The 12,088-nt window shown below is 44.2% G+C and overlaps 1 protein-coding gene across 1 annotated transcript in view; it reads left to right on the top strand.

Moving 5' to 3' along the window:
- The window catches only part of PTPN21 (protein tyrosine phosphatase non-receptor type 21), a gene marked incomplete at both ends in the record, with an annotated part of 77,164 nt that extends 75,333 nt beyond the window's left edge, over positions 1 to 1,831 (top strand). Inside the window, 2 exons of the mRNA XM_080707432.1 lie at positions 696 to 856; positions 1,703 to 1,831. Of these exons, the coding sequence (XP_080563558.1) occupies positions 696 to 856; positions 1,703 to 1,831 (290 nt within the window). The remainder of the gene's footprint in view (positions 1 to 695; positions 857 to 1,702) is intronic.
- Between the last annotated feature and the right edge of the window lie 10,257 nt (positions 1,832 to 12,088).

Raw genomic sequence — 12,088 nt, 5'->3', positions numbered from 1 at the left:
AAAGGATATAAATGTTTTGAGGGGCTGAGTGCTTACCAGAAGACTTGTTTTGTTTTGGTGGCACTAGAGTTGAACCCAGAGGCATTCTACCTCCAAGCTATACTTCCAGCTCCATTTTATTTTTTATTTTGAAACAGAGTCTCTAAGTTACCGAGGCTAAACTCACCCTGTGATCCTCTTGTCTCAGCCTCCCAAGTAAACGGATTACAAGTGTGTACCACCATCCCAGCTCCCAGAATACATTTTTTATGTGTGGTACTAGGGATTGAACCCAGGGGCATTCTACCTCTGAGCTACACCCCTAGCCTTATTTTATTCTTTATTTTGACACAGGATCTCACCAAGTTGCAGAAGGCCTCACTCAGTAAGTCACTGAGGCTGGCTGTGAACCTATGATCCTCGTGCCTCAGCCTCTCAAGTACTAGGATTACAAGTATGTGCCACCACACCCAGCTCCCAGAAGACATTTTTCCAGTATAGTTGGGGAGTTAGAGTGTCTCTTCCCTTTCACTTGGCGCAGAGAAAGTCCAGGCTCAGGCAGAGAAGAGGCACTGACCTGCCCAGTCACAGCTGAGGCTGGGGACTGGCTCAGTGGCACCTCATTGTCTTTATCTGCAACTTAGGGAAATTGAGTGGCCCATTCAAGAAGCGGTATTCCCCAAGTATTTTTCTATTTGTTGATTTTTGTTTCACAGCGTACCTCGAAGAGATCCAGTCTGTTAGACGCCATACAGATAGTACGAATGAGCCCAGGAGCCCCAGCCCCCCACTGCTGGTCCACTGCAGCGCAGGTGTGGGGAGGACCGGTGTTGTCATTCTGTCGGAGGTCATGATCGCCTGTCTGGAGCACAACGAGGTGAGGGCTTTCATGCTGAGCCTAACATTTTTCAGTGAGTAGACTAATGGGCCTGGAAGGAGAGGGGCATAGTGGCCTAATAGCTTCTTTTTGGTGTTGGACATCCTGAGAGTAAGAGGTTATACACAAGCTGAGCAAGCACTATACCACTCAACAACATCCCCAACCCTTCTTTTATTTTGAGACAGTCTCACAAGTTTCTCGAAGGCTGGCCCTAAACTTGCATTCCTCCTGCCTCAACCTCCTGAGTTGTTGAGATTATAGGCATGCGCCACAATGCTCAGCTAAGACTGTTTGAACACACTTCTGGGACTGTGGTCCCACAGATGTTATTAAGTACTCCCTGCAGAGGGTGTGTCTCCTTGAAAATTCTCAGCACCTTTTGGCTTATTAAAAATGGAGGTGTCACATAGTAAATAAGGCTGTTCCGTTTTGTTTTCCTCAGTGCGTGTCAGTTTGAGCTGAGAGCTCTGTTTTTCTTGGAATACCTGCTAATGTTTCCGGGGTGATTAGTATGGGCCATTGCGCTCCGAGGGTAGTGCCGAGCTGGATACTAATAGCACTTGGCACACTGTGGTTTTGTTGAATATTGGTAGCAGGTGAGATCTAGTAATTCACGTATGACCAAAGTCAGGGAGCTGTGCCTAGGAAATGTTGAAGAAATAATCTGCATGGACAACCTATTCCCAGTTAAAACTACAAAAGTAGTTGGTCACGAGTCATTCTAGAAGATGCTAAGGTAGACAAGAGATTGCCCGTCTCCTGACCAGATGTCTGCCAGGGCACCAGCTTGCCCCAATCTGGGTCTCCCCTGGTGACGCTCCTTCCTCTTGCTTCTCTCCCCAGGTGCTGGACATCCCAAGAGTGCTGGACATGCTGAGGCAGCAGCGGATGATGCTGGTGCAGACCCTCTGCCAGTACACGTTTGTGTACAGAGTCCTCATTCAGTTTCTGAAAAGCTCCAGGCTCATCTGAGCTCCCACGCCTTCGTACGGGGACCCAATCTGTGAAGAGTTTACAGCTCAGCACGTGCTTTGCCTGACTCATATCCCCTCCTCCACCCATCCACGCGGAGACCCACCGGGACCGGGTGAACAGCGGTGCACCAAAGGGATCGCTGAGCACAGGCTGGAGAGGGGCTCAGACCTGGGAAGGGTGCAGAAGGAAGAGGACTTGGCTTTCGAGGGTGTTGCCAGCTCCGCCTGTCCAATTTGCAGTGCTTGCACACATTTTTGAGATTGTATTTTCTAGACAATTCTCTATTTTACTAAAGCTATGCTGGGCAATTCTGGCAATCATTAAGGCACATAGATTTCTATCTTACACTAGTGTCAGATAGCGGAATTGTGTTTTATGACTAAGATATTTAGGGGTTTTCTTAGCAAGAAACTGAACTTTCCGTGGGGGGTGATCCACAGATGGTGTGGTTCTTGTATAACTTTGTATTTAAAACCGTATTATTATCTTTTGTTATTTTTAAAAACAAAACAAAACAAAACAAAAACCCTTGGATACTTAATGGTTTAGTTCCCAAGCCCAAAACTATAAGGAGAATCTGAAACTGTTATTTTGAAATATAGAAATCCTTTTTATATTCATAAATTTTTTTTATCCTAAAAATTCTATATATTTGTACCTTCTATATTTTCCAAACCAGAGCCCAACTCATTAAGATACTGAAATGAGTCAGTTAACGTAGAGGAAAGTTGGGAGCAAAAGCATGTTGTTGGAAATGTAAGTGATTCAGATTCATTATTTTTTCAGTATTATTCATAAACTTAAATGAGTTTGATTTTATTGGTTGAAAACGAAGTGAAAAACAATGGTATAGGATGGTTTTGAGCACTTTTTTTGTCAAAAACAAAATCTGAGTTTCAACATACGTGTGTGTGTCGCTTTATATTTGAAACAGTAACAGAAGGGTTTCCAAGAGAGGGCTGGAGAGCATGTAGGCTGACTGGAACACGAGTAAGTGGAGTCTGATGGTGACACAGGACACCTTTGTCTTCTAAAAATGCAGTATTATCTACACTCAGACTGAGAGGCTGGGGCAGAGCGGGGGCCGCCCACGGCACTGTCCCCGGTGAGTTTAAGACTGTCCCTGTCAATGACTCACCATTTCCTTGGAGTTTATCCTCCTGAACTTGTATTCTTTGTTAAATAAATTCAGGCTTATATTATCATTTAAAAAGCCCTGAAGAGGCCTTCTTTCCTTTTGGTCAAATAAAGGGAATAGGTAACAATAGTTTCATCTCTTCTCCCAAAAACAAAGCCCAAACATGTGGGGCTGCTAGAAATTGCTGCCGTATTCAGAAGGTACTTGAGTGATAGCCCTTAAGTCCTTAAATTCAACCCAGTTTTAGGTACTTAGTCCCCCCTCCCCATCCCACTTAGGCACATCCCACTGGACAGAGCCAGGCTGAGTTGAAGAGGGGAGAACAGTCTTTTCCCAGGCTTGTTTGCAGCTGTGACGAATGGCTACATTTAGCTAAGGAGCTTTCTCGACTCTTCCCTCCTTGAGATGCTGGTTCCTCACAGTGGAGTGCTTCCAAAATGTCAAGTCTAGGCCTATCTCCCCAAATTTGGCATTTTTGTGATGCCCCTCCTCCTCCTAGAGACATTTAACCCACTCTTGTGAGCACCAAATGGGTGTCATCAGCTGGGAGAAAGGACTTGTCACGGGTGGTGCACACCAGCCTGACTCAACTAGAAATCAGCCATCTGAGGGGCAAACTTGGAAGGTACAAATGCCAGCGAGTAGAGGAAGCGGACGGTCTTCTTACTTGGGAACACGAGAGCCATTTTAAATATAAAATTGCCTTAAAAATTCTGGTTACAAAATAATAGACTCAAGTGAAAATATTCGGAAAGAGCTCTCCAGAACGGAATAGATTTTTTTTTAATATTCATAACCATATAAAGGACAGGAATTTTTCTGAAACATTTTTTCTTCAAATGGTACGATTTTTTAAAAAATGTTTTTCTATCAGGCTTAACATTTTGAGGTATCTCATTGACAGAACATATTGTAAAACAAAAATCTAATTAAAGAGTAATATATGGTCTATTTGTGTTCCCGTTGTAATAATTTCTCAAGAGGGCAAAACTATTTTGTTTAAATCTGTCACTCTTAAAAAAATGTCTCATGTTTGACATTGCTTCTAAGAGCCATGTGATTTTAAATGCAATTAGCGACTTTGAAAGAATATCTGAATAAAAATAAATCTACATTATTGAACTTTGATTTGATGTGATTTTCAACACCAGAACATGGAGGCTTTATTGGTTTACTATGTCTCAACTAAGGATGTTACCATCTGCCAGACTTATTTCATTAATGTTTCATATATAGTGTCTTTTAGTTCTTTGATATTATTAGTTTTATATCAGAATTGCCAAAATGTACATTTACACACGCGCGTGCGCGCGCGCACACACACATTATAAACCAGTGTTTCCACTGATGAATTTCAGTATCTGGCATCAGTTTTTCTGATTAGTGGGATCTTTTGTTAAAATTTTCTAGTAGGCAATTTTGAACACAGAAAGCAATCATTTTCGGGTGTAATCTGGAACATTAATTGTAGTCGCTATTATTTTCTTCTGGAACATCTACTGTGAAGCATTCAGAAGGTCCAGGAACTTAGTGTGTACAATCCTTTTGGCAGAACTAAAACAGAAGCTGGACACGTGCTTCCTTAGAAACTTACAGCCTTATTTATTTATTTATTTTTACTTTTTTTTTTTTTTGCAGTACTGGTGATGGAACCTGGGGGCATTCTACCTCTGAGCTACACCCCCAGTCCTAGTTTTTAGTACACCCCCAGTCCTAGTTTTTAGTCTTTTTATTTTGAAACAAGGTCTCACTGACTTGTGAAGGGCCTCGCTAAGTAGCTGAGGCTATTCAGGAACCCAGATCCTCTGGTCTTTGCCTCCTGAATGCTGGGATTACAAGCATGTGCCACCATGCCTGGCTTATTTTTACTTTTGAAGCAGAGCCTCGCTGTGTTTCTGAGACTGTCTCCAAACCTGCAACCCCCCTGTCTCAGCTTCCAAAGAACTGAGATTTTAAGTATGCACCACCCTTCCCATCTAAGAAAATGACTTTGAGACAGGATCTTGCTAAGTTGCCCAGTCTTTCCATGAACTTAGGATACTCTTGCCTCGGCTTCCTGGATGGCTCCCTCACTCAGTTGATGACTAAGCTGGACTCTGGTTTATTCTATTCTGTTTGGTGATGTCAGACCCAGTCTGCCCTTCTCTGTAAAGATAAGAAAGTAAGAACTAGATATAAACCCTGGAGATCCAGGGAGTGGCAGTGTCTCTTGGACACTTCATCACATTCCTCTTTAGATGTGGTGCTTTCTCTTTCACTTCTCATAAATTCTACTTTAGCTGATTGCGATGGTTCACGCTTGTAGTCCCAGCATTTGGGAGGCTGAGACAGGAGGATCACGGTTCGCGGATAGCCTCAGCTACTTAGTAAGGCCTTTTGCAACCCAGTGAGACCCTGTTTCAAAATAAAGAATAAAAAATAGAGCTGGGGGTGTAGCTTGGAGGTAGAATGCCCCTGGGTTTCAACCCAAGTACCACACACACACACACACACACACACACAAAATCCTACATTAACTTTGCAACTGAGTTTCCCAGCTCCTGTAAAAAGTGTTGGCCTTATAAATAGTGTGGGGTGGGAAGGACTCTGGACCTGCTAAGGCTTAGTGGTGACCCAAGAAGTGACCCAGAACCTCATGCCCTACAGGGTGATGACTCTCAATTTCATGGCCTATTGCCATGAAAGTGGAACTAAACCAGTGTCGAAGTTTGTATCGAGGTTCCAGGAGAACCCATCTTTGTCTTGTGAGGCCCCTAATTGAGTGCCCGTCCATTCTGTCCCTAAGATGGACACTCTTTTAAATACATTGCTGGTGGGGCACCAAGTACTGTGTGAATATATGCCATTGTCAACATGATCCACATTGTGGTGTGAGACTATAGTGTACCAATAAAAATAAATAAATAAATAAATAAATAAATAAATAAATAAATAAAAGCTCCTGAATGGCTGTCATCATCTGATTAGGGACCCTGGGTCTTTGGCCCTGCCAGACAGAAATGGAAGTAATCCTGAGAAAGAAAAGGAAAATTGCATCAGGGAATATGGTTTTGGGCTCAAAATCCTAGTTCTAATAGTCACCATCTGTCCATGGCTGTCGTGAATATTTTGGAAAGTACAGAGTTTGAGCAATTGGATACACCAATGATATATGGGATATATATAACATGGACAAAGAGAGGGAGGACAACTGGCACAGGCACACACCCCCTAAGGGGGGGACAGCAGGCATAGGCATATCCTCTGTGGGGGGACAACAGGCAAGGCACAGTACATTCTCTCTTTCATAGATGGGATCCCAGATATTGACCCCAGAAAAACAAAATGACAGTGCTGTAAGTAAGAACCATGGCATCTAAGGAGTCTCTCCAGACACCAATGGGAATACTTTCTTTTGTTATGATAGGAGGAGGAGACCATGGTCTCCAGGATACTCACAAATAATTCTCATAGCCTTAATTTATAAAGATCAAAAAATACTGGCCGGGCGTGGTGGCTCACGCTTGTAATCCCCGCGCTTGGGAGGCAGAGACAGGAGGATCGTGCAGGTTCGAAGCCAGCCGTGCGCGCTGGCTTAGGAGACCCTGTTTCCAAATATAAAATGTAAAAAGAGGTCTGGGAGTGTAGCCCGGAGGTAGAAGGGCTTCCAGGAACCCCAGTACCACCAAAAAAAAAAAAAAAAAAAAAACCTAAGTTGAGGTTTCCCCTCCATTATCTAGAGTCCCTCTGGTATCCCTAAAGCTCCCTAGCTTGAGCATATTAGAGGAAACAAATGTCCCTTCTTTTTCTGTGCTTGGCTAATCTCACTTAACATAATGTTTCCCCAGGTATTTCCATCTTCTTACAAATGACATGATTTTATTCTTCTTTATTGCTGAGTAGAATTCCATTGTGTGTATTTCCCATAATTTTGCAATCCATTCATCTGTTGATGGAGACCTAGGTTGGTTCCATATTTTGGCTATTGCAAATTGTGCTGCTATGAACATGGATATGAATATGTTACTGTATTTCTCTGATTTCAACCCTTTTGGAAAGATACCCAGGAGTGTGGTATAACCAGAAAGGAAGGGTAGGAGAGGAAAAAGGCTGAGATTAATGGAAAAGCTACATTTGAATATACATATGAATATATATATGAATATATATATGAATATAACATTGTTAACCTGGAAACTCAGTATTGGGAGGGAGGGTAAAGGGAAGAGGAGAGGGGAGAGCAACAGTACTTGTGTGAATAAATGCCATTTTCAACATGATCCACATTATGATGTGAGACTATAATGCACCAATAAAAAAAGACCTAAGCTGCATGAACAATACTGACCAATATATATATATATAGTTATTTGAGCTACTGACCTCTTATATGACCTAACTTGGAGGGAAATACAGCTTCTCCTAGGTTAAACCTTAACATGCTTGGAAAGGAAGTAATTTACTAGGGAGCCCAGGCGGTGGGCAACAATTATTATTTATATTGTATACTAGAGGGACTCAGAAAGGCTCAAGTTAAACCTCTCAATTATGGGCAGTTGTCAGCCACATGTCAAGGCCCAAATGAACTTCCAGTGACTTTCCTGGGAAGACTTAACAAAGCCGTAATTACAATCACTAATCTGACCCTGGAATTGATAGAAAAGGAGAGCATCCTTAGAGATAAATTTCTGCCCCATTCTGTACCTGATGTAAGAAGGAAACTCCAAAAGCTGGTGTCAGATCCCAATAAATCCACTTTGGATCAACTAATGCAGGCCACCAATTTGGTGTATTATAACAGAGACTTGGAAAAGGGAAAACAGAAGGAGAAACACCACAGAAAAATTCTGGCTTCTATGTGTATGGGCACCTCTCCCAGGGAGCCCAGGCTCAGCTCTGTTTTAGGTGTGGGAAGCCAGGGCATTTCAAGTGGGAATGTCCTCAGCAAGAAAGCCACAAGGACACCTCAAAAACGCTGCCCACAGTGTAAGGGGGACCACTGGAAGTCTGAGTGTCCCCAGATCCAGAGGGAACTAGTGTCTTCTTCTCAAGACTCCTACAACTAGGTCAAAACTAAAAAGCCTTGGGCAACCCTAAAAGTGGGATCACAGGCTGTCTGGTCCATCATGGACATAGGTGTCAGATTCTCCATGTTGCCTTTATCCCCTGGTTCACGATCCTTTTATTTTATTTTTTATTTTTTTGGTGGTACTGGGGCAGAATCCAGGGGCTTTCTACCTCCAGGCTATACTCCCAGACCTATTTTATATTTTATTTGGAAACAGGGTTTCACTAAGTTGCTGAGAGCCTCACTAAGTAGCCACGGTGGAGTATTCTGTGTGGCTAGGATCCCGGATCTGCTAGGACCGCGCCGGCCCCGCCCACTGCTTTTTCACTGGACTGCCACACCTATGGAACCACCATTTTCGGCACTTTCTACTGCCTCTACGCTCACAGCTCCTGGCACTCCCTGCACCGGCATCCTGCTCTTCCGGGCTTCCGCATCATCAGCAGCCATGCTCACAAAAGAGGCTCTTAAAATTTGTTTTCAGATGCCCCTATAGGTTTTTTCCCCACATAGACTCCAGGATTTGCTCTCTCCTCGAGCACTCCCTCTTCTGTCACCTTCTCACATTCAGGAACTTTATTTGTTGTTCATGGAAAATTCAGATGTTAAACTATCTCATTACCCGGCCCTTAACCCGGCCACTCTTTTACCAGTGAGCCAGGTTTCAGGCCATGATTTGTGTTCACCTAACGATGTTAACTCTTATGTTGATATGATTGAAGCTTTAGCTAAACCTTGGGTGGATTTCCAGGACATCCCCCTTCTTAATCCAGATGTTACTTATTTTGTTGATGGCAGTTCTGTTCCTGATGCCAGAGGTAAGAAAAGAGCAGCCTAAGCAGTGGTCACCCTAACTGAAGTCATTGAGGCTGCCAGGTTACCGGATGGTACTACCTCTCAAAAGGCTGAACTGATTGCCCTAACTCGAGCTCTACACCTGGCAAAAAACAAACGGTGAACATATATACCAATTCTAAAGATTCTTTTTAAATAGCACGTTGCCATGCCTCAATTTGGAGAGAGAGGGGATTTCTCTCCACCAAGGGTTCACTCATTGTTAATGCCACCTTAATTAAGAAGCTTGTAAGCCGGGCATAGTGGCTCACACTTGTAATACCCGTGCTTGGGAGGTGGAGACAGGAGGATCACGCAGGTTTGAAGCTAGCCATGCTGGCTTAAGAGACCCTGTTTCCAAATAAAAAGTATAAAATAGGTCTGGGAGTATAGCCTGGAGGTAGAAGGGCTTCCAGGAACCCCGGTACCACCAAAAAAAAAAAAAAAAAAAAAGAAGCTCCTAGACTCTCTCTCTTTACTCTCTTTACCATCTGAGTTGGCCATCATCCACTGTTGGGGCCACCAAGCAGAATCTTCCTTAGTGGCCAAAGGAAAAAATAAAGCTGATTATACAGCAAGACAGCTGACACAACCAGCTCAACCAAGCCCACCAGCCTCTGTGCTATTTTTAACTCTCCCTTCAATGGCGCCTAATTACAGCCTGGCTGAATGAAAACACCTGATCCAACTTGGGGTGTCCAGAACAGGGGATGGTTGGCTCATGATACAGGATGAGATTGCTCTAAGGCTCAGGCCGAAAAGGTCATTATCCTAGTACACAATTCCCTTCACGTGGGACCTATGGCGCTGAAGCATTTCCTAAGCCCCTTGTTTTATTCTCCTCTCCTGCAGCAGCTGATTAGTGAAGTCAGTGCTTCCTGTTCTACTTGTGCTGCTGTGTCTCCCCAAGGAGGCCTCCACCCCTCCTTTCCTACCCACCAAATGAGAGGTCACTTGCCAGGACAGGACCGGCAAATCGACTTCACTCATATGCTGCCTCACAAAAACTTAAACATTTTCTTACCATGGTCGATACCCTAACAGGTTGGGTAGAGGCTTTTCCTTCAAAGGACGACACAGCCAACTTGGTGGCCAATGATCTATGCTCGGACATCATCCCTCGGTTTGGACTCCCTAATTCATTACAGTCTGATAATGGACCAGCTTTTATTTCTAAGGTTACTCAACAGGTGGCACAACCTTTTGGCATTTCATGGAAGCTCCACATCCCATATCATCCACAGTCATCAGGAAAGGTAGAAAAAATGAATGGGATCCTTAAGAACCATCGAACAAAACTCTCTTTAGAGCTGTGGGTATCATGGCCTGAACTCCTGCCACTAGCTCTGGCCCATGTGAGGACCACCCCTCGAAGCTCCACCTTTATGAGCCCCTTTGAATTGCTGTATGGTTGCCCTTCCCTGCTTAATCATGCTCTCCCTTCGGACCTGCCTCCTTTGTCTTCCTATCTTCCTTATTTGTCTTTTCTCAGGCACCTTCTTAGGAAACATGCTTCCTGGTATCTTCCCCAACCCAGGATTGAAGAAGCAGCTCCACACCCTGCAGTCAAGGGCCATAAGCCAGGGGATCAAGTCCTCAAGTCGCTTCAATCAAAAGATCTCCAACTGCCGGGCGTGGTGGCGCACGCTTGTAATCCCTGTGCTTGGGAGGCTGAGACAGGAGGATCGCAGTTTCAAAGCCAGCCTCAGCTACTTAGTGAGGCTCTCAGCAACTTAATGAGACCCTGTTTCCAAATAAAATATAAAATAGGTCTGGGAGTATAGCCTGGAGGTAGAAAGCTTCTGGGTTCCACCCCCAGTACCACCAAAAAAAAAAAAAAAACACCACCAAACTCCAACCACGGTGGACTGGGCCCTTTGCAGTGATCCTCACCACACCTACCACAGCCAAACTGCTAGGGGACCCCAACTGGCATCATCTTACCCAGCTAAAAAGGGTTCCATTACAATAGTCCCATGACAAATTCTCTTGCATAGTGTTGGGGCCCACTAAGCTTTGTTTTTCTCGGCATAATTCTCTTTGATGTTTTTATTTTAGCAGCTCCACTTGTTTACATACTACGGTGCTCTCCCTCTTCAGATGCCAAACTGCCATAAGTATTAAACCTCTGAAATCTGTTACTGATACTCCTGACCCAATAGCATGTTTTCATTTGACCAGACGGATCCAAACCCACTCACTGCTGAAAAGAGTGGCGTGTGTTTCTCTCAGGAAAGTGCTATTAATGACTCTGGTCTAATGAAAAAACTGCTAAAAGGGGCAGTGTATGTCTTCCTCAGGGAGAATGTTGTTATCGTATTAATAAATCTAGTGACAATCTACCTCATATCTAAAAGGGCTCATGCCCAACCTGGGACCCACTCTCACGACTTGCCTTTTAATAGTTCCTCGTCTGCTAGTCTCCTCGAGCACATATCAACAAGCTGTCCAGTGTAATCTCTGACTCACACTGCAGCCATACTCCCACCTTCCCACTTTGGGAGGACCCGACCTCTCCTGGCCGAGGGGCCCCCTTATGACACCCCTTGACAGCAGGAAGTAGTTCAAGATTCAAATCTCCACCCATTATCACCAAAAGGCAGGGATGACAAGATGGGTCCCTTTCCCCTTCCCTGCAGGAGATGGAACCCTGTAGAAGGAGGAGTGTGCGCTAGGCAGGCAGGCAACATTGTGAGGCAGGAAATATCACAAGAGGAGAAGCAGCGTTCCCACGCTCAGTCCCACCCCTCAAAGTACTGGCTTAAAAGGACTACTTCCACCCTGGAACCCAGATGACTCCAATGGCCAATTGGGACTGATCCCTTCCCCACAGCTGGTGGACCCATCCCGAAGGGTGCTGAATAAAAGAGATAGTTGGCTGATTGTCTTCATAGTTTTTGCATTTATCAGAAACCTAACACTATGTTCCTAAGAAAAGCAACTTCAGAAACTGTGGCTGAGAAATGCTCAGGTAACCGCAGTGATTTTTATGTTGGTAACACCCCTCACTCTTTAAATGTGAGACAGACTAGTGATTTGTTTCTAAACAGAAGAATATGGCAATGGAGATGGAAAGCCACTGCTGTGGCATTATATATGTTTATTTTCTTTTCTTTTTGTGGTACTGGGGATGGAACCCTGGGGCACTGTACCTCTGAGCTACACCCCCAGCCCTATTTTTTAGTCTTTTTAGTTTTGAAACAGGATCTCACTGGGTAGCAAAGGGCCTCACTAA

The sequence above is a fragment of the Muscardinus avellanarius genome (genome assembly GCF_963383645.1).
Source record: "Muscardinus avellanarius genome assembly, chromosome: 12".
In the NCBI taxonomy this organism is placed as follows: domain Eukaryota; kingdom Metazoa; phylum Chordata; class Mammalia; order Rodentia; family Gliridae; genus Muscardinus; species Muscardinus avellanarius.
The sequence above is the reverse complement of the archived record's forward strand: the minus strand, read 5'-3'. Positions and strand labels throughout refer to the sequence as shown.